General features: G+C 41.5%; 1 protein-coding gene across 1 annotated transcript; it reads right to left on the bottom strand.

Annotated features, from left to right (window-relative positions):
• Positions 1-4,126: 4,126 nt before the first annotated feature.
• tent5d (terminal nucleotidyltransferase 5D) lies at positions 4,127-11,246 on the bottom strand. The gene is made up of 3 exons (XM_088432200.1): positions 11,016-11,246; positions 8,781-9,094; positions 4,127-8,496 (listed from the first exon to the last, which is right to left on the bottom strand). Exons 2-3 carry the CDS (start codon positions 9,084-9,086, stop codon positions 5,389-5,391), a joined length of 3,414 nt encoding a protein of 1,137 aa, XP_088288326.1. The 5' UTR covers positions 9,087-9,094; positions 11,016-11,246; the 3' UTR covers positions 4,127-5,388.
• Between the last annotated feature and the right edge of the window lie 10,597 nt (positions 11,247-21,843).

Genomic DNA, 21,843 nt, shown 5'->3' with positions numbered 1-21,843 from the left:
GTGCAGGAGTCAAAGTGTCCTCCCTCCATACAGAACCTTAGTGATGCTTGAAATGAACAGAAGCTTATTGGCAGGGGTCTTTAATGCGCTTTTCTAAGAGGATGCTTTTTGGCTGTCTGAAAATGTTTATGCTTAACAGCCTTGTTTACCCGCCAAGCTGTTTGTGCTCCACTGGATGTAAACGAATGAGTGAATGTTGGAAGAAAGGAGGAGAAAGGGAGACAAAAAGAAACAGGAGGTGAACATTGAGGGCAGCAGTAAGGAAAAGGGTACAAAAAATGTTCAAGGGTAGAAAAGCTGGATGCAGATGGAAATCTATTCTCTGCGCATGCAGGCAAGATGGAAATGAGTGGGAGTCTGTGACGTCAATCAGTGTAGGCATAAACCCACACACACACACACACGCACACACACATGCATACACTGAAACTCCCCTTGTCATTGAGTCCCATGGTAAATGACTTCAATCCAAACAGTAGCAGTGCTCCACGTCACAGGTTATTGAAACAACATCCCACAGAGACCCAACATCAATGCGACGCAAACACTAAAATACAGTCCCTGGCAAACGTCTTTTCACTTATTGATTTTGTAGAAACAATAGCCTATAACCTAGCTTTGACTTGATCCAGGGGTTGCAAACCGGTTTGCTACATTGTCGTGATAGTTTTTGTCAGAATACATTTTAAGTGTGTTTGTCACGCACTTAACCGAGATTTGAAAACTGTTCTAATGACAGGTTGGGAACAACATATTAGTTTGACCGGTTACTTAATCCATTAATTTTAGAAATGGTTCATGTGAAAGCTAAAACCTTACCAAATTATATTTCATATCCTAAAGTAAATTTCCTTCACCTTAGAAAGATTAACCATTTAATTAACACAGAAAAGTCTGATGTTAGCTTGGCAATTTTTTTTTGTCGCCTACACAGTGTACTGTGAAAACTGAACAAATAATTTAATGCAAAAATACGTTGCATAACATCAGTTAATAGTGGCACTTAAAGAGAGTCATATTTGTTATCCTGTATGAGTGCCATGAGCTTGGAGGACTGTGTCCATTTGCAGAGGTGGTCTGCTATTTTTTCAAGTTCTCCCTACTGTCCAACCAAATTCCATTCAATCAGTCCAACCACCACCAGGTGCAACCAATTATCTACCTAAGCCTGAGCAGATCGTCTTGCTCTCATGCCAAGCCTTTTCATGTTCACTTCTGTTCTTCCTGGCCCGGATTCTGGTCCTGCCTGGCCCTGACTAGCGAAATATTACACACATTTACTCTACAGGACAGGATGTCTGAAATAACTCCCACTTTACATTACAATGAGTGGTGAAGTTAGGAAAATACATTCCTGTACCTGAAAGCTACTGATCTTGAGTTTTGAATCGAAGAAGGTAATGTTTTATCAAAATTTTCACGAATGATCAATATAAATAGCATACCTTGAAACGGTTTTTGATTTCAGGCCAAGGGTTTTGAAAGTTATCCAAAATCTGCATTAAACATGATTCATTCTTATCAAATCCTAAGACGCAGAATTATTTCTCCTTTTGAATGAACGCCATTATCAGTGAGTGCCTATGAAATCAGTGCAAGCCACGTTTTATGTACATACTTGTAAAACATTGATTGTCTTATAACAATGTGACAAGACCACAGCATTAGAAAAATTGAAGATTTTGTCTTTCAAGCAAAACTGGTTCAACCTGGCTAATCGTAGTAGTTCCGAGGATATATGTCAACTTTTGTAATGTGAGACAGACTTTGAAAAATTCTGTATATTCATTGCATATTATTATTTTTTTTAAAATAGCATTAGTTGGAACTTGAAAGATTACTTTAAAACTCTTATAATGGTTTGGTGTGTTTTATTGTTTTCTGCAAAACCATAAACAGACACATTTAGCTACCTGTGGGTTTTTCCGTTGTCTGTAGGTTGATGTTTACATGCTGCTATACTTGTCATTGTGTCACTATAGATACATATTTACACATTGACCCTGGAGAAAACTCCACCAGCTGCCACACTACCCCCACCACTTGTATTACAGTTTTCCTTCTGTTGTTAAAATGTTGCTGACGTCACAAGGGCTATAATTTGGACACCCACAGAAGAGTTCTCTGATGTTCCACCTAGCATGCTTCTTTAATTTTGATCTGCCTGGATCATAAAAGGCACAAACGGAGGAATGTAATTCGTTCATTTCTGAAGAACTGTGTTGAGACAATACATTACTGTGCCAGTTTGAGGGATTTATTAATAGCGTTATAGTGTGATTAGTTGTATGAAAATAATTATACAGCAAACAACTGACTAACCAATTTCTCCATCTCTATCAGTAGAATGCTTAACCTTGCTGTTATTCATCAAGAATTTTAGCTTTTTCTATCCATGCTGAATGAGTACTGAGTCATAGCAGTCCAGGAGGCTAATATGTGGGAGGCCCACAGTGGGTTAGAGCGAGAGAAAAAAAAGGTAGAGGGTGTGAGTGGTACAGGTTAAGTTGGGTGAGGCTACAGTCATTTTTGTCAACATCAAAATATATTTAAATGGTGAATACATAAGATGAATCGCGACCATTATGCCCCAGCCACCATGATTTGAGTCGATGGAGAATAGCAAGTTCATTTTAGAATGACATTTTAAATCATTGCACTAACATGGAACTATAAAGGGCAACTAAAAGAAATAAACAGTCTGGCATTTGTACTTTCAGTCAATTGAGATCATCATTTGCACCGTCAAACGTGCATGCTCACACACGACGAGGCTAAAATTAACTCCAAAGAGACTTGGTCGTCTGAGTAAACGCCCCTCTGTCAAACCCCAATGAGTTACGGAGATGTGTGGATGAGGTGTCTCTGTAATTTTTGAAAATGCCTGTTGATGGAGCACAAGTGGGCTGCCCATTAGGAAAATTGATGCGCGTACAGCTGTGTGTGTGTGTGCGTGTTTGTGTGTTCTGCTCTGACATCACTGCTGGCGTCACTGCAGCCACTTCACGGTGACTCCCTTGTGACTGAAGGCCTGACAGCCTCCCACGCTTTCCTCATCAACTCCTCTGTTCCACCCACCTCTTGCTTTATCTCCCCCTCTACACTCACTGACCTTGTCTTCTTGTTGCCTTCTCAACTCCGTTTTCTCTTCTAGTCACCCGTCCACTATCTTGATCCTTTTATTTCACCAGCGTCTTTTTCTTTTGTTTCTTTTCACATCCCCCTTGCCACCACCCGCCCGCTTGCTGTGTGGGTCTTCCCTGGCCTACGTCATGCTCTCATGCACCCAACAGGCTGTCTGTCCCTGTCTCTATGGAAACCCCGAGTGGACAAGAGTGGCTCAGAGGTCTGCGAGATGCTGATACAGAGCCTCAAAGATCACACGCGTCTTCTCTCTCCCAGACACACGCTGCCTAGTGTGAGCTTATGTCGGGACTTAATAGAAGGTGTGTGAAAGAACCAACCCATGATCACATACGAGCCCCTGAAGGCATTCCCACTCTGTGCCCATGATATGATTAATAGTGCCAGCATGGGGAGCTAGCCTCTAACGGTTGACGTTTCACGATGTGCACAAGACATGAGCGGCATTATCCATCCATCATCTTGATGGAGCCCCAACTGGCTTCGGGCAGCAGGCTGGTCACAAGCTAATCACAGGGCAGACAAAGGCAGACAACCATTTGTACACACATAAGGACAATTTACAGTGTCCAACATACCTACACTGAAAGTTATTGGACTGCGGAAGGAAAGTGGAGTATCTGGAGAAAACCTACACAGGGACGAGGCGAACATGCAAACTCCATAGAGGAACATGAACCCATGGAATGTATTTTTAAATCTAGAACCTCTGATCTTCTGTTATCAGTCTGCCATCGTGCTGCCATTTACATTTGTTTATGGTTTCATTGAGGTCTAATATTATATATTATAGATTAATTAATTTTAAATAAATACATTTCTTTTGTGTGTGTGTGTATGTATATGTATATATATATATATATATATATATATATATATATATATATATATATATATATAATATAGAGGGCATAATGCAGCTTTTTAGCAATTTAAGTGTGGCTGGGCTACTGATACAACTCATGAATTACACTTTTTTAAAGTTCCCCTTTATTTATGAAAATGTACATGAATAAATTACATCAAATGAATACATTAAAGAAGACATCAAAACAAGCAGCAGTGACAGGGGTGAACGATTAAACACGAAAACTACAACTCAGGTCTTGGCCCACCCCATGAACACCCCCACTGCATTAAGATAAAGACTCATTTCTTTCGATTAGGCACTTGAGTTCCCTGCCCAACCATCTTTGGTCACAGTTTCTGTTGCTTTAAAGTAGAAGCAAACTGGATTCAAATCGTTATGGAAGTATACCATGTAGAAGGTGAGTGCTGATTAATTCTGAGAAGAGAGAGTAGGTAGTTCAAAGGCAGTTGTTTCTACTTCACCTATACTTAGAAATTACCCAAAGATGGTTATAATCCGACCACCTTCGTAGAGATGAAATGCACCACATGACTACATAAAGGACTTTACAACAAAAAGGAATCCAGCACATTTTCGCACAGTTTACCTGAAAACAATCAATTGTATTCACACACAACATACTGCAACCAATATGCTGCACCGCCTATTACAAAGAAAATGTGAACACCAGTTGAATGACTGTTGAGTAGCATCTTGGAAAGTCTTGCAAAAATATAAATATTTCTGTTCATTTAAAAGCCTTTGCATTGTGTCATATATGTATGGTAAATCCAGTTGCTCATGCATGATCTGACCCTATACATTTTCCAATATGTATATGTGTGTTCATATGTGTGCATGCATGTCATTTAAATACACCACTTCACAAACCGATAATCCATCTTTGTGTATGTCTTCAAAATGAACTCTTCAGTAAGTGATAACCAAAGATACACTAAACCATCTTGGGAACATAGTCAACACAGCATTTGGCAGTGAGAGAACAGTACCATGTTGTCCATGCACGATAATAATCACAGGCAAGGTCCACATTCTAAACAAAACCCAGTAAGAACATTACAGTAAGAACAAGAGAAGAATACATGGGAATCCAAGAACCTGGAAGTACATTTGCATGTCCGTGAAGGTCAAAACTTCATCTTTGGTCCCGGGGATGCCAAAGGGTTTTGACTCATTGATGCACAGCATTTTCGGGAACAATACCGTATATATATTTTGTTTTTGTCTTCCAAATCATTTGTAATGATTTTTTTTCAACTTTACAATACAAATGGAAGTACAGTCCTCTGCACGCACCGAAGTCTGTTCGCAGAAAAAACATATTTTCAAACTCCAGCTCTTAGCTCTCGGCGAGGCAGATGTTTCCTTTACCGTTAAACCAGTCCTGTTTGTGTGTGCATGTGCAAAGGGTATGGTTGGTAAAGGAGAGTTGATCCCCCTTGGGGTATGTAGTAGCTGCAGTAACTGGGTTCCGTCAGATATGTGGTATTGGGCTCTGCAAGGTATGGAGCAGGCTGATAGAAGCATGTGACATGATCTGTGTTGGGGATAATGTTCTGCTCCCCTAAAACTTTCAGTGCCAGCACCGTAATCATGTTAAGAGTCTGGCGCCTCTCGTGGCCCATCAGGCACACTGTGCTGTCATCAACCACGCGGCGCAGTGTCATTAGGTACTGATACTTGCTTCTCTCCTCACCGATGAAGTGATTCTTCAAGTAAGACAGGATCTTCCTCTGTTGCTCCTGCACGTCAGGAAAATCAATGAAAAAGCGTGAGCACATGTAACGCTCCAGCGTCTTTATTTGAGTTTCACTGGCCGGTCGATAGTCCCTGACCAGTAGGTTGCTGTATTTCAACAAGCCGCCACCTCGAATCTCCTCAGGATTCCTTGTTGCGATCAAGCGGTAGCGCAGGTGGTCCATGGCGGCCTCAAAGTCACCATACATGCTCTCAGCTAGGACCTCCACAGCGGGGACACATTCTGCATCCTGCGGAGCGGTTCTCTGTTCAGACATGTCTGCGGTTGTTTTTGGAGCCTCTTTGTTCTCAGAAACAGAGCGATCTGTGTTTGGAGGGGCAGACTCACTTGGGTCTCTGCACTGAGATTGGGGCAGTGCATGTGAGGTTGCGCTTGGGAGAGTGATGGGAAAAGAGACAGGCTCTGGAACCTGGGTCAACAAAGAAACATAAGTGGGATCTATTTTGTTGGGAACTTGGAGCATTGTAGCTGCCTCTGCAATCTGTTCATCACTGTCTGAGTTGTCCGTCAAAGGCCCCGCGTCTGGGGACATCTCAAACACGGGATCGTCTGATGCCAATGGAGGAGTGAAGCAGATGAGGGGAGGGCTGAGACATGGGGAAGGAGGAGTTGGACTGACAGGGGGAGGGCTGAGACTGAGCATAGGAGGGGTGAGGTAAGGAGGTGAGCTGATGCCGGACGATGTGGGGCTGAAGCCCGGAGACGGAGAGCTGTAACTGGTCGCAGTGCTGCCGGTGTGCAGCATTAAAGACGAGAGGCTGTTGGAGGGGGGGGTCACGCACGGTGAAGGGCTGAGGCTTGGGGGCGAAGGGGGGAAGCAGGGAGGTGAGAAACTGAGTACAGGAGGCGCAAGACATGAAATGAGGGGGGTCATACTGTGAGAGGGGGAAGGTGTTTGGGGGGGAGGGGTCCTTTGTTTGGGTGAGGTCTCTTCACTGCTGCCTTTTGGCTCGTCTAAGTTGTTCTCCTCCTCCTCATTGGTTTCAACTTCTGAGGTATGTGCGGCAAATGAGCAAGATTCAGCGTGGGAAACTAGTGAGTCCACGCTTTCGGGAGTGTCTGTTTGTTTCAGTTGCAGAGCAGCCTGCTTTTTCTCAGCCGATTGTGAGCCCCCTGTCTGGCTTTGAACCTCCGGCACATGCAAACACTCTGTGATTAACTGAGAAGACTCCGAATCAAGAGGTAGAATAGAAATGGAATCAGGGGCAGGATCAGGTGTGGAAGGAAACTCCGAAAGGTCATTGTTTGGTTTGCCCTCAGGCGTAGGGACTCTCGTGGGTTCTGAACCTGTCGTCGAAACAATACTGGGCTCAGGTCTCAGATTTTCATTAAGTTCAGATTCAGAACTTGAGGAAGAGTTTGGATCTAAACTGGAATCGACTATAGAGTCGCTCTCAAAGGTCGGGCCAGGGTGAGGATTGGAGATAACCTTCTTACACATTCTACGGGGAGGTTTTGGAGACGAGTGCTTTAGCACCACCATATGAGAAAGTCTTTCGGAGACTTTACAAGACAGAGGACAAAATGCCTTTTTGTCATTAACAAGGCCGGGTGGTGCAAGTGTGTCCTGAGTTTGTGCGGTGGTATCAGGTGATCTTTCAACCTGTGTGCTGTGTGTTTCTTGAGTGTTGTCGTTTGGAAGCGGTGTGACAGCGATGGGAGAGGCACAGCCATCAACCTGTTTGCAGTCTTTCTGTTCTTCCGGTGTTAAACATTCTTTTGATAATGGACTTTTTTCAATGTCTCCTTTAATCTCTTCATCTTTCAGTATGTCAATTTGAGTCTCTGTTTCATTGTCTAAAATGTTGTCTGCTTTTACTTGTGAAGATGTGTCAATATGGGAGCCATTCAAGGATTGCGTTTCATCTTTTATACACTCACCTAAACTCTTTGAGGCCCTTATATTCTCAGATGATTCTTTGCTGTCAGAGTTCTCGATCTGTCTTACAGACTGTGTCTGTCGTGGCTGTGTGGTTTTCTCCATTAGTACTTCCTGTTTGTCACTAAGTGCACTGCGATTTAAAAATACTAATCCCGAGTGCTTTCCGCAGTCAGTTGAGTTTGAGGACTGTGCCTCATCTTTGAGTTCATACTGAGCCTCATTGGTCTCAGTGGTTGGTTCATTTGTGATCACGTTTAAAGATGCATGCTCAGGGACTTTGGGTTCATTAAGGTTTCCGTGGTGCTCTTTTATCTCAGTGGGTGTTTTTTCTTTATCTCCTTTCTGTGTGGCGTGTTTTGTAGGTTGCATTCTGTTTTCTTTTCCATGGATCTCATCTTTCTGCTCAATGTTGGAAGTGATGTTAGCTCCTTTCTCTAAAAGGGATACGTTTTTGAATGTTGATTTTTCATTTCCTGCAGCATTGCCCTGCTTAAGGGGAGAAGAAGCGACTTTATTCTCTCCCTCTTGGTCCTTGAGTGTAACGTTATTATGCTTGGTTTGCGACTCCTGCAGGTAGGACTCGAGAAGACGATCCAAAATGATTTGGAAGGAATCGACGCTGAACTCAAACTGTCTCCTCAGCATGCTTACAAATTTGAGCTCCAGATTTTTGCCGCTGTTGTTTGACAGTGAGATGAGGCTCCAGCGGTCCTGCTCATTAAAGACTTTGACCATCTTCTGAACGTAGGCCTCTTTCATTGTCGCACTACTGATTCTCTCTCTGTTGACCCCTGCAGGGAGGCAGTCCAGTAAGCAACCAAGCACGGACTCTTTGATCACCTGTGGGAAAAGGGAAAATTGTGACCAGCACTGTAAATAATGACTGCAATATTGCTTGCAATATTAGACTGTGGCGTAATTCAATTACAAATATTAAAACCAATTCAGCCTGCTTGTGAAATAAATTGTAATGGAATTATTTTAGATTGGAATTATTTCTGTCAAAATAAAAGCACAAGAATCAATACCGCAGTCTGACACAGACAGTCGCTAGAGAAACTTTGCTAAATGGAAATAATAGCACACATTATTTCAGTGGCTCTTTCTTTTCTGTGAAGACATACCTGAAACTCCTCCTGACTGGGCAGCTCCACCCCAAAGATAATATCCAGATCTTTGTAGCTCATTCTATTGTCTTGAACCAGAACATGGCTTGCCGTGGAGCCGTTTAGGCGCACATCTCGTACGATGATGCCTTGCTTGTGCAGGCTAGCCCGTACAGCAATGATGATGTCCCGAGGACGGAGCTCCAGCGTTGGAAAGTTCCCACGGCCATGGATGGGAACAATGTCTGATAAAACCTGATGGAGAACTGCCACTTGCTCTGGCTTCAGGCTGTGGAACCGCTGAGTGGATTTGATTTCAGACATGCTGCTGCCTTGAAAGATGGAAAACAAGCAACATGAGAGTTTATACGCATTTAAACAAAAATGTGAATTACTCTCTCCCACACAACTCATCCATACAGAGGGAGCGAGACAGGGACCCTGCCAGTCTGATGTCTTCTTGTCACAGCTTGGCTGACAGCTTTTCCACCATGCTAATTTAACTGCCGTGTTGACAAACTGACAAATATGGTCATTCATGAAGCTTTGCCTTGCATAAATATCCCTCTCTGCTGAAACCTGATCACAACAAATTAAGGGGAAGAGAATCACTGGTATAATCGAATCTGAAATGCATAATGCACTGTGCCGGTATCCAATGAAATGGGGACTTTATTAACACTCCCTCTCAGCCTGAAAGATTATATGAATTAAGCTGTATGCCGCGTTTATTTGATATGTATACTTAGCATACATGAAAATGAAGGCAAACACAAAACTAATAATTGGTTCGGACAGTCGAAGTATTTATCATTTCGTTGTTTCCACGAGCAGTGCAAGGGTTAAGCTGAATGAGTCATCGCCAGCAGACTTCATTAATCACACCAACGTCACAAATTAAGGACACACATCTGTTTTCATGTCCGTGTGCGCACAGTATGCCCATATGCATATTTTACTATTCATAAGCCCTGGCTCCATAAGAACAAAACCAAGTTTTCTATGATCCCTTTGGATCAAATTAGTTCATGGGTTGAGATCAGATTGCTTTGTTTGTTTGTTAATATGAGCAGTTATGCTGCATGGAACTGCAATATTTACACTTACCAGTCACTCTGGGAAAATTACCCACCTTTTTCCAATAAGTCAAATTACATTTGTTTAAGTCTGTGTCCTGACACTCAGCGTGTGCTCGAGGGCACGTGTAAAGTGTTTCGGTAAACAAGTGCATGGGGTTTGACTGGGAAAAAACGTCACTGCAGTCTATTCTGATTAACTGTTTGCTTCAACCGGCACTTGTCAGTTATTGCTACAGCTGAATACGGCTGATTGCTGTGATTTGTCAATACTCCAAGGCAAACAACTGCGATAGTAATGAACAATAATGGGTTGCACTCTGACAGTCATTTGTCAGACTTCAGAGTCCGTAACAATCACAAGCAATCCACAGTAGGCGGCTTTTGTATAAATCTTGCAATCAATCTGGCAGTTTCAGTAAACATGAACCACCAATTTTCTTCACATCACAGAGAACTTGTTTCTACTCTAAGTGGCAAAAAGCAATGGCTGCGCTTATCAGGGGAAATAGGTATATGCTTCCCAAAAAGAACTTCGGTCTGGAAAATCACACAATTAAAGGCAGTAAACATGATCATTGATGTTGACACTGACCATAAAAACAATAAAATCACATCTTTGGAAAGCAAAGCCCCATTGCAGAATTGCTATACAGCTGGCCCCTTTGTCTCTCTCTCTCCTATCGCACACTTCGGCAAACTTGCAGCCCGAGTGACTCATCCAGGCGTATCAGCTCTGCTCACACATAATGCTCGGCTTTGGTACACACAGAACTCAATTTAAAATAAAACACTGAGAAATAGTGTCCTCTCCACTTAACTTTACTGGAGCTCAAGCGGAACCCAATGGCTAGTAAACTATTCTGCAGAAGTTGAATGAATTATTTTTTTAACTTTTTGCTGTCGTTGTTGTAACTATCATACAGTGAATAGACACAGTAGATACACACCAAATACACGGTTTTGTAGTCTATCATGACCTAACACTCAAAGTGAGCCAGAGTTCTCTGGTTTGATTCCATCATGTCATCTTTATTACTAGTTAAAAGTGAGATGCATTCGGGATGCATTCGGATTAGAAGCAGTGGCAACTTGGGGAGGTTCAGGTTAACTTGACATCAAAAATGCATGCAGCAGAAAATGACTGAACCAACCTGATAGTGCTGACTGATCTTACCTGTTGCTGAGGCAGAGCGGCTGGCTCCTGTTCTAGCAGCAACCTCGTGGAAACTCGGCTCACGTCTATCTGGTCTGAGAGTCTTGTTTTGGATCTGAAAGTGTGGACCCACGTTGATGATGCTCGCTGCTGGTTCTGCTGCTGCTTCAACGTGCGGCACTGTCCCTGACCAGACATGCGAGGATGCAGCGCTTCATGCGGGCGCTGTCCACGAGACGCCTGGTGCTGAAATGAAGACTCCACTCAGTCCTCGCACTCTTGTTTTCTTCTCCCGGTGCCCAGAGCGTAACGCAGTTTCCATGGCGACCTGCCGTCATTCACTTATGGCTGGGGAGTGTTTTTGAGTGTGCGTGCGTGTGTGTGTGCACGCGCACGTGCGATGAAGCTGAAAGATTACATGCATTCGACGCAGGTCGCAGGCGTATTAATGCAGGCGTCACCAAAATAGCTGAACTGAATCATGTATAGAATCATGGACAGAAACAATGCAAATGTATGCGAGTATATTTTTTTACTGGTAAAAGCACTGCGATGTAGGCTACATGCCTTATTTAAGGTCACTGAGTTCGTACCGGGCAGGTGGCTCCACATTTCGCTACTGAAAGGGCAGCTGAACTAATAATTTAAGGAAACAGTTTAAAACACCCCCACCCTTCGCCCACAAACAGAATGGTATCCGGTGTCCACGCTGAGTATACAGCTATGAGTCATCCGTGCTGCTCCCTTCCTTGACCCATCCGTTAATCCCACCCAATTCGGCCAGTGCACGTAAGCACACGGACCTTTCTCAGCTAAAATATGATTTTCGTTTTTTAATCATTATAGCATCAGCTCCTCATATAGTCCAATATTGACCAAAAGCGCCCGTGCAGCGCCCTTGTTGGTTGCTTGGGTGCACTTTAGTGCGTTCGAAAAAAAAGAAAAAAAAAACATTTAGTGTCTCAGCAAACCGCGAGGACGATGTTTCATACCGCTGGTGCGTCACAAACAAGTGACAAAACACACACAAGGGACAACATTGAGATAAATGGCGCAGACCTTTGTGGAAAATGTCAAATTACTCCTTCACAAGAGAAGAGAGCATGGATTACGTCACGAGACGTGCCCCACAACCTAGCGATTCCGCGTACAAACTATTTTTAGCCTCGACTGAACTTGTTTGCTTCGGACACGCGCGCCTACTTCTAGAACAGTCGTGACGTAGGAGGCGCGGTCACGAGATGCAAAATCGTGACCGGTTTGATGAGGATGAGGAAACCAGAGGCATCCAGCAGCTTCTCTTAAAAGATGAAGCTATAGTTACTCCTTAATCACAAGGCAAATAAATGTACATTATTATTATTGTTATTATTATTGTTATTATTATTATTATTATTCAAAAACAAGCTTTTTTTTTCAAAGGAAGGGCTTCTTTCATATAAACTGCAATATTAGTTTCTGCCAGGAGAGGTCCCTAGCTGTGAATACACGTTAGAGATGCATGCACAGTGGAGAGATTTGTACCCAGAGGCGACAATCCACACGAGAGATTCGTCCACAGAAAAGAGAATCATATCCACAGACTGTAAACCACACGAGAGATTTGTGCACTCAGTGCAAAATCTCTCTTCCTCAACTTTGGAACCCTATCGAAACAAAAAGACTTGGATAAGGTCGGCATGTATTCACTCTTGCAAAGGGTGTACGGGGGCGGTGTAGGGTGGTATGAACTTCTTCTGTCATCATAAGTTCTCTCTCAAGTCACACTTTTTTGCTCGGGCAGGGCTGGTGTGAGAGTGCCGAATAAGCAAGGAATGTTAAGAAATCCATCAGTGAAGGAAAATAACACTTGACTTTTCATGGTAAGGCCCCTTTAACAGATTATGGAACGGATCATACAAATACCCGAGTATAATTCTTTACCTGAGAGTTGTGGATCGGCTTAAATAACTGGTGCGTTGAGCATACTACTTTATTTGAACAGGCATTTAAACTGCCCAAGTATTACTTTGACTTTACTACTTTATCCGAATACCCTCATGCACAAGCTGTGACACACACAAAAGGGTTCCTCTTCTTGGCCGCCCACCCACAGGGAGAATGACTCTGGCGTGTGATGATGTGCGGCCTTACGGTCTTGAAGTATACCTTCTAAGTTCAGAGGGGAAAATATACATTATTTATCAGAAAAAATATGGCATCCAATCGTATTTTGGTTACACTGCCTTCATTAGGGCAAGCTTATGAGGCCTTGCTGAGGCTGTCTGTCAGAGACGCCTTGGGGGCAGCCATATTTGCTCCTTCTTGGCCCCTTAAGGCTAAGCCGTGACAAAGAGTCGTTGATAGGCAAGTATGGACACTATTTTCTGTCGCAAGCAGCACCAGCTTGCAAAATATTTCTGTCTATGAATGCTATAATGGTGCAATGCAAACCATACGGATGTCCCAATAATAAGAGGAAAAACAAAGATCAGCTCTAATTTTGTGTGTTTGAACCTATGAATTCAGACCAAAAATTGATCACGGAATGATAGCCACATAGAATGAGTATAGGACACCATTTGATAAGAATTCAGTAGTTCGTGAGGACTTTTTGCTATTTTTGTTTTATTTAATTTATACTATAAATGCTAAAAAAAAAAGAAAAAAATACAGTAATAATAAAAATAAAAACATAGCTGGCTTCAAAGAATATCAGATGTATCCGAGTATCAGATGTCCAAATGCTTTTTTTTTTTGTGGAGTTTACTTAAGTTTACTTAAAACTGTAACCCTTTTAACATTAACAAAAGAAAAAAAGCAACATAAATCAACAACTGGTAATTATTTTTTACAGCGTTCATACAGATTACAGCTTCGTCTAAAACAGAAAGCACTACTATTTGAGAAACATTGCTGGAGAGTAAGACATTTCTTGAGAAAAAATATCGACCATTTCTTGAGAAAAAATATCGACCATTTTCTGTAAAAAAAAAACGTTTCAATGACAATATATAGTAAAGCCGTTTTCCTCTCGAAAAAACCGAATAAAGCAAAACACAAAATGTCCCAAGTTAAAATGTGACCAGGCTCTGATTCGAACATTTATGTTTGGGAGTGTGTGCAAGTGGATTTCACCCTTCAAAAGCTGAGGAAGAAACTTCAAATATTTTGGAGACCAAAGCAATCGAAGCCTGGCAAGGTAAAAAGTGACACCCAGTGGATGAATGACAAAATAACACTGTTTTTTTTCAAACGTCAGCCAGACATCCATCTATCCACTCTTTCCTATCTTGTCGTGTCTGCCAACATTGAGCAAAATGCATGATACACCCTGGAACGGTCGCCAGCCAGTCACAAGTCCCAGATAAATAAATAACCATATCCTCACGTTAACACTTATGGACAATTTGGAGTGTATAATTAACAAAGCATTACTATTATCATCTATTGTTATGCGTTAGCAGTGATGGAGAAACTGCAACATCAGTAGTTAATGGACAGAGGTTTACATCTTGGCAACTGTGGAAGTGTCACTCAAATTATACGAAAAACAATAAAACCTTCACAGTTAATATATATTTCTTGCATTCTTTTAAATATTGTTTTTGGGGGTTATGTATATTGTTGTTGCACAATAAAACCTTGAAATATATTGTGAAAGGTATGAAAATACACAAATATAAAAGAATTTTAAATAACACCAAGGACATCTGTCAAATTTCTATATTTAGATCACGTGATTGTTGATTTATTACCCTGCGGCAGCAACCTTATTTAAGCAGTTTCTAAAGTGTTTGCAAAAGCCTTTGCTTGAAACTCATTCCACTGCTCTAATGCTACTGCTTAAAGAATGTAGATCAACATTTGTCTTCCTTTTTTCATTGAAACCCTCCCCCTTCCACTCTGCCAACAGGGAACAGATGAGAGGTCAAAGGTGTCACCTGTAGAGGAAGCGGCCTTCTGCTGCTCGCATGCCATTGCCTTATTACACACATACGTAATTCGCTACATCTCAGGGGGCAGGCCGGACTCAGATGGGAGCCATTACAGGTGCTATCAAAGCAAGCCCGAATATCTATACATGAACGTACCCGCAGCTCCGTCGTCGATGCGAGTCCTCCAGAGTGACACTCGGCCACCTTTGACCCTTTTTTTGTCCTTCCTAATTATCATCAGCTCACACTTAACTGCATCCACAATCATCATCAGTGGCCCCAAACTGAAACAAATCTCCATTCTGCCGTTTAGGCTGCTTTGATGCGTCAGGTGGCTGGGGTGACTTTGCACACACCAGTCTTTTTGTCCTCAAGAGACATATCTATTTTCCGCTCACCGCAACTGTCAATCAATGTTTTGCCCAGACTTGCATTGCTTCCGGTTAAAAATTGGCGTCCTTCCATAGTTAAAGAAAGCACAGATATTTTAATGTGTCGTAATTTAACATCACATGCAGAAATCAGAGTTACATGAGTTTTCTGAACACAATCAATTTTGACCAGGTTTGGATCTGTACAGTGTTATATTATCTATTTATATGTATGACTCATTTATTTTATGCATATAGTGTATAGTGTATATTGACTGCTTTCTGTTTATTTATTTTAAAAAAAATAGTCTGGGATCTTAACCAAAATTTTTGCCTACTTTTTTGTTGTTGTCATTTTCTTGTTTTCAATCACACAAATGAAATTTGCAAAACATACTTGAACCAGTATTTCTCAAAACAATAAACACAAATAATAAAACATTGCGGTCCAGCAGCAAAAGCCATATATTTCTCGAAATGCACGTGGACAGTAAATATTTGTGTCGCTGAACATGCGAGTGCCATGAGAATGACCCGTCTTTGTCTATGTCTACAAATAAGAAGATGCTAATTATGATTAATATAGCGGTGTATCTTTGAATGTTTTACAGTGAATTAATATGGTGGAAAGTTTCAAATTTGTTTCAGTGATATGTGTGAGTCTCAAAAGTCGCATGTGATGATAGTCATGAAAAGGCCAACGTTTTACAAAGAAAAATATGAACTTTTTAACAAACATCTAGAAATTAACTTTTAAATATGTGTTATTACAAAATTCTATGAATCTATATTAAAAAAAAGTCTCAAAGTGATGGATGCATGAAAATTAAGTTGTTTATACACTATGGCACATGTCAGTTGCATGTCATTTAGAATACATTTTTCCTGCACAAAAATATACATGATCTTATTTCCCCCTTTGCTTGTCAACATTTGTCCATCCAACATCCAATTTGAAATATCCAATTATACGTGATGGGATCAGGTCCAACACCGGAAACAGAGCTGATTGGTTCGACTCAGATATTGATGGGCTTGTGTGACAAATCAGCCGCTGTCGCCGCTCCTTATATGAGTGTGTCTAATCGTTTGAGCTCAAGGGTTTCCCCTGTTTCCACTCACCTCTTGACCAGCGCTTCCTGTCAGAAGTGTTAAGTCTGCTTTTAATTAGTTTTACTGTCTTGAGCACACTCACACACGTGCCAGGCCAGCTGGCCCCATCCGTCGTCTTTCTCCAGCTCACATCACCTCTTCTACTCACAACCTTGGACACTGTCACACACTGTCAAAAACACACACTTCAAGTTGCCACCCATTCCCTTTTTTTTACACTTTTAATCCATCCATTTGACCGTCACCTCACCCCTTCGCCTGCTCGGATATCTCATGCCAAGAAGCCAGCCCACATTGTTTTTTTATTTTCTCTACGGAGAAGTTCTGGTCAAGTCAGAGTTGCCAGAATAGGTTTAGCTGCACATTGCTTAAAGGGACAGTGTGTAAGATTTAAAGCTTTTTTTCATGAAAAAGGAGTAAATGAAATGATTGCAAATTTAAAAAAACCTTGCAAATGAATGCGTTATTAATGACCAACAGTATGTTTTAAACATAATCATAGGTCTATTTATCATTAAGTGATATTAAATGAGGGGTGGCACTTCTCCGGAGGCGGCCATGTTTGTTATAGCTACGGACAATGGTAAATGCAGCAAATGCAGCACTTCCTGCTGTCCGTAAAATAGAAAACAAAAACAAAACGGTCTAAATACACACTATCCCTTTAATCTGAATTGCATTATCATGAGTACAGGCGCATGTTCAAATATTCTTTTGCGGATGTCATGTTTTGCAGGGGGTTTTGGTCCCCCATTAATCACGAAAAATGTGTCAACACTGTGATGGATGCTGTGTAGATGTATACCTTTTAAGCAATAGAAAAAAAAAGCCTTTTTTCATTGGCACTATTAGAGGTTTAAATTGAAATCTCCGTAAATCTTAATTTTATTGCCTTAATGGTGTCTTCCAAAATGCATTGACCCAAGTGCAGCTGAATTGACATGTTGAGATGAATATCATTCTAACACCATTGGAATGCTATAGCTTTGTGTGTGTGCATGTGTGTGTGTGCATTGTGTGATGCATATGGTAAAGCACTCAGCAGGTCTGCAGTTAGTCACACTCTTGCGTCTCAAATTGAATTAGCGTTGACAGCGCACAGCATCGGCCGTGTGTTAGCGGATGTGTGTGGGGTGGGGGGGCACTAGCTGTTGGCAGGCTGTCTGTCTTCGTCTGAAATAGAAGAGAAAGAGGGAAGACCTCCCCCCTGAAATCAATTAGTGAATGCCTCTAGTTATGAGGGTGTGATGGGCACATCCTGAAGAGGGCAGAGCAGATGGACAGCACCATCTGGGGTGGCAGCCAGGTCACCCCTGGGTTTACATGAAAGCCAACATTAAATCATGCTTCTTTTTTTTTTTTGCCATGACGTATACTTTACGCCATCATCTAACCTGCCATCCGATATGTCACCCAGAAAGAACCATTCTCATTCAATCATCCTCTCCTGTTTTCAGTATTTGTTCCCAGAGTGATAACCTGTCATACACAGGAAGCAAAAACGCAGCGTGATGATTTATCCACGATAGGCTAAAGGAATATCGCTGGTCTTTCACAAGACTTGATTTATGGGGTTTGGATTAAATAAAAGTCATTCGGAAGGGTGCATCGCTCTCTCGATTTCACACCTAAACACCCCGCCACATCATGTAAAACAATCCTTAGTTATTGTTAAGAAATATTTGTGTGTGACTTCCATATTCATTCAGGACATACATGTTCCTCTTCACCAGACTGCAAACCAAAAAACTGAAACTGAAACTACTATGAAAGTTTTTGGAACATGGGAGTAAACCAGAGTGCACAGAGAAAACACACAATCATGAGAAAAACACACAATACGCACACAAAAAGGTGGTGGATGAGCCTACCTGGACCACTTTCAATAAATAATGGCTTTTAATTATCACCTGACTCAAAACGTTTGTGTAACGTAAAAGTATTGTAACATTTTGAATAAGACTTAATGATATTTACAGCAGTTATAAAGCCTCCACTTATTATAACCGCATCAAACATCACCACTAAAAATTAGCATTTTTTGCCGTGCTTTTCTGGGTTGATATAACTCATCTGTTTCTTCCTTCTGATTTTGTTGTTTTTAGATATTGTCTTGCTGCAGGATTCAACATCTCCCAAACAATCTTTTTAACTTTGACACACACGGTTTAATGTTGCTCATTGAAAAACAATCTTATCATTCATTGCTGGATGGAATCTGGGAAAAAATCCCTGCGAGGGTGGATGACAATGAGGGCAGCAACATTTGGTTGCACTGCATGAGCAAGGGCATCTGGTATATGTTGGGGACCTGCTATTTCAAGCTAGGGCCAAGTTGCTGCTACGTCTTGTTCTTTGAAAATGGTGGTAGTAAAATTAGTATTATTTTTAAGCTATACTGACAACCCTGTAACCCATTTCTTGGTAGCTTTAACTCATCGCAATGGGTATTTTTCACTCCGACGTGCCATGTCAAATCCTCACCCCGGTGTATAAATAACTCAACATTGACTGGTATAATTTTCCTGTTACGGCAATAAATACGGTTTTCTGATATCTGCACCGCACCTGGTTTTTAAAATCTCACACACTCCTGGAAGCACAGATGGGCAATTCCGGCTCTTGAGCGTCCATGTCCTCTATGTTTTACATTTTTTCTCCCCCGACAAAGCTGATTCAAATGATTAGCTCATCAGCAACCTCTGCAGCAGCTTGAATATGATCCTAATCATATGAATCAGATGTGTTTGAGAGAGAAAAGTGGAAAATATGCATGTCTTCATGTAACCCCCATTTGAGAACCATTGTCCTAGTACACTAGTGTTTTTTTTTTTTTTTTCTTCAGGACATTCTGAATAGCCATATTGACCTTTTCCAATTATTTACGAAGCATCTTATTGAGTTTCCTTCTATCTCAGCCTCACAATTACTTGTTTTTCCTCAAAGACTTGAAATTCATGTTGGTAACACATCAACATCACATACACACACACACGCATATGCAAGCCAGGTGCAGGGCCACATGTTTGTCCGCCAATCATTTAACCTCTGCTCCTGTAAGACAGGGGCTTGTCAGGGATCACATGCCAATGCACTTCTCTCTCTGCATACTCTCCCACATACATACTCAAGCAACATGCTGAGTTCTAACCTCTACCACCAACCAGTGATGAAGATATCCACGACCTTAATCAGCATTAACCAGCGCCACTATATAACGGCTCAAAGGATCGTTTCCCACCACAGCAAGTGTAACTGAAAAAACACAAGCAGACCACAAGCAGAAGACTCTCCTGGAGGACTACGTCTGTTTGATTGCTTTCTAGAAGAGCACTTAATAACTGTTAAACTGCCCTCGCTTTTCACATTACTCACTCGGAGTAATTCAGTTTCAGTCACAGCTGTTTTCACTCTAAACTTTACAGCTGAGGTCAGTCACATTCAATAATCCGACCCGATAAATAACAAGCTTGTATTAGGTTTGTCGAGAAAATGGCACCAAGTGTAAACAAGATTGAAAGAGCCAAATAGAAAGCAGGCTGAAGGGCATGTGTGTGTCTATGCGCTTATGAGACACTATTCAGCAGCTATTATTAGAAGACAACTTGCATGGATGAGGTTTGTGTGAGCCAAGTGTATGTTAATCTAATGAAAGCAGAGTATATTTACACTTCCAGGCCTGCTTCTCCCATTTCAGGATGCCATTTCACATGATTGGAAGCAAATGACTTCTGGGTCAAATTTCTCTTCCGTCACTTCTTGTCAATCAGACCAGACCAGTCCAGGAAGCTCCTACCCTGTGTTGTTACAAAGTTGAAACAGCGGAGTTGTTTTAACCGCAGCTTCGAGAACATCGTGACACGATAGCAAGCAAATAAATCAAACAGTTTGATTTTTGATCCAGGTAAAACATTTGTTCCTCTCCCCATTAACTTTTCACGTTCTTTTGAAACCAAATGCAGTTTATTCAGTCATTCGTCCATCTTAGCAGTGAAATAAAATAAAAATCATTGTCAGAATACAAAATCCATGTAAGCAGTTGAAGAAAAGGGAAACAGGGAACATATTAAATTTCCTAGATACTGCATTTACTCCCTTTATGAACAGAATGCACTGAGTTGCATTACATAACAAAAGACAAAGTCTTTGGCTATATTACTCGATGTATGATCGTAATACATCGGAACCTTTTAAGCATTACAGCTGATTCTGACTTTTTGCATTTTTGCAAACTAAAAAATAATGCAAATATAATGAACAATACCTTCGGTAGTAAAGACAAAGCCGTCGCTTGCTATTTTTGAGTGTGTGCGGGTGTGAGTGCATTTGTTTACACGCACGTGTCTGTCCGTATGTGTTACTACTGCGTGTTTTCGAGGCAGGTGCAAAGTTCAGCTCTCCCAGTATGTAAGCAATTTGTCTAATTAAAAAATCTGGAATTAGTTGGGAGTTAAAACTGATTGTCCTGCGAAGGCAAACATGGAAATGACAGACAGTATTAAATAGCAGCCCAGATTACATGTGTCCGCAGACAAAGGGCAGGCTGTTTGACAGCAACGCACCTGACCACTCACTCAAACACAGGCAATCCCCTGCCTGAGTTCTTCAATTAACTTCTTCCTGCTATTTCCACATCTAGCAGGCATTAGCTCACTGTCATACTTGGCCATGACAAGGTAATTGCTGTTTGGCTACGAGCGTTTGTCGGGAAACTGGTAATTTCCCCCGCTTTGCCAAAATCGAGATTCCTAGAGGGAGGGGTGTAAGTCTTGAGACCATTCTGAGAATTATCACATACCCCCAGTGTTGGGAGTAACGCATTACAAAAGTCATGTAATATCTGTAATACATAATGCGGAAGCAGTAAAAATAGTCATATTTTACAAATGCTAATGATGCGTGTAACAATGTATTTTTAACCTGAGAGTATCTCCCCAAATTCGCCAAAAAACCCAGGACCAAAGGAGAAAAGTCTGGGGCAAAATGTTTACTTCCTGAGTGCGGCAACAGCAGACCACAGGTTGCCTATGGACACGTTTGTCAGCCATAAGGACAAGAAGACTAAAAGTCTAATACTTTGTGTGCAACACCTAAAGAGCTGTCCACTTTGTGAAATAGCACCAGTAATTTGACAGAACATTTAGAAGTGGTGATATAGTTACCCGGAAAATACCCATGCGGGCACTGGGAGAACATGCAACTCCCACACAAGAAGACCAGAGCACAATCTCCGCATGCAAGGTGGACGTATTAACCTATCATCCACCGTGCTGCTTTGATTTTTCAATTTCATTTTTGATTTAATAAACAATAGGTCAAAATGTAAAAACTGCATGGTTGTCATCTTTTGGTAGGTCCAGGCTTTCATTTTAAGTGAGTCATTTACGGAGATGTTTCTTTCTAATTTGATGTTTATTACTATTTTGGTTTGTTTTTTGTTGTTGTTAT

Source organism: Hippichthys cyanospilos, chromosome 13, assembly GCF_059441005.1.
Source record: "Hippichthys cyanospilos isolate Australia breed blue-spotted pipefish chromosome 13, RoL_Hcya_1.0, whole genome shotgun sequence".
In the NCBI taxonomy this organism is placed as follows: Eukaryota; Metazoa; Chordata; class Actinopteri; order Syngnathiformes; family Syngnathidae; genus Hippichthys; species Hippichthys cyanospilos.
This window is presented reverse-complemented; position numbering and strand designations above follow the sequence as displayed.

What these genes read in the sequence shown, in the direction of transcription:
- tent5d (XM_088432200.1), bottom strand. Translation starts at nt 9,086, where the DNA reads ATGTCTGAAATCAAATCCACTCAGCGGTTCCACAGCCTGAAGCCAGAG. An exon ending in CCAGTCAGGAGGAGTTTCAG is followed by an intron (nt 8,497 to 8,780) that starts GTATGTCTTCAC and finishes CTTTTCCCACAG; the next exon opens with GTGATCAAAGAGTCCGTGCT.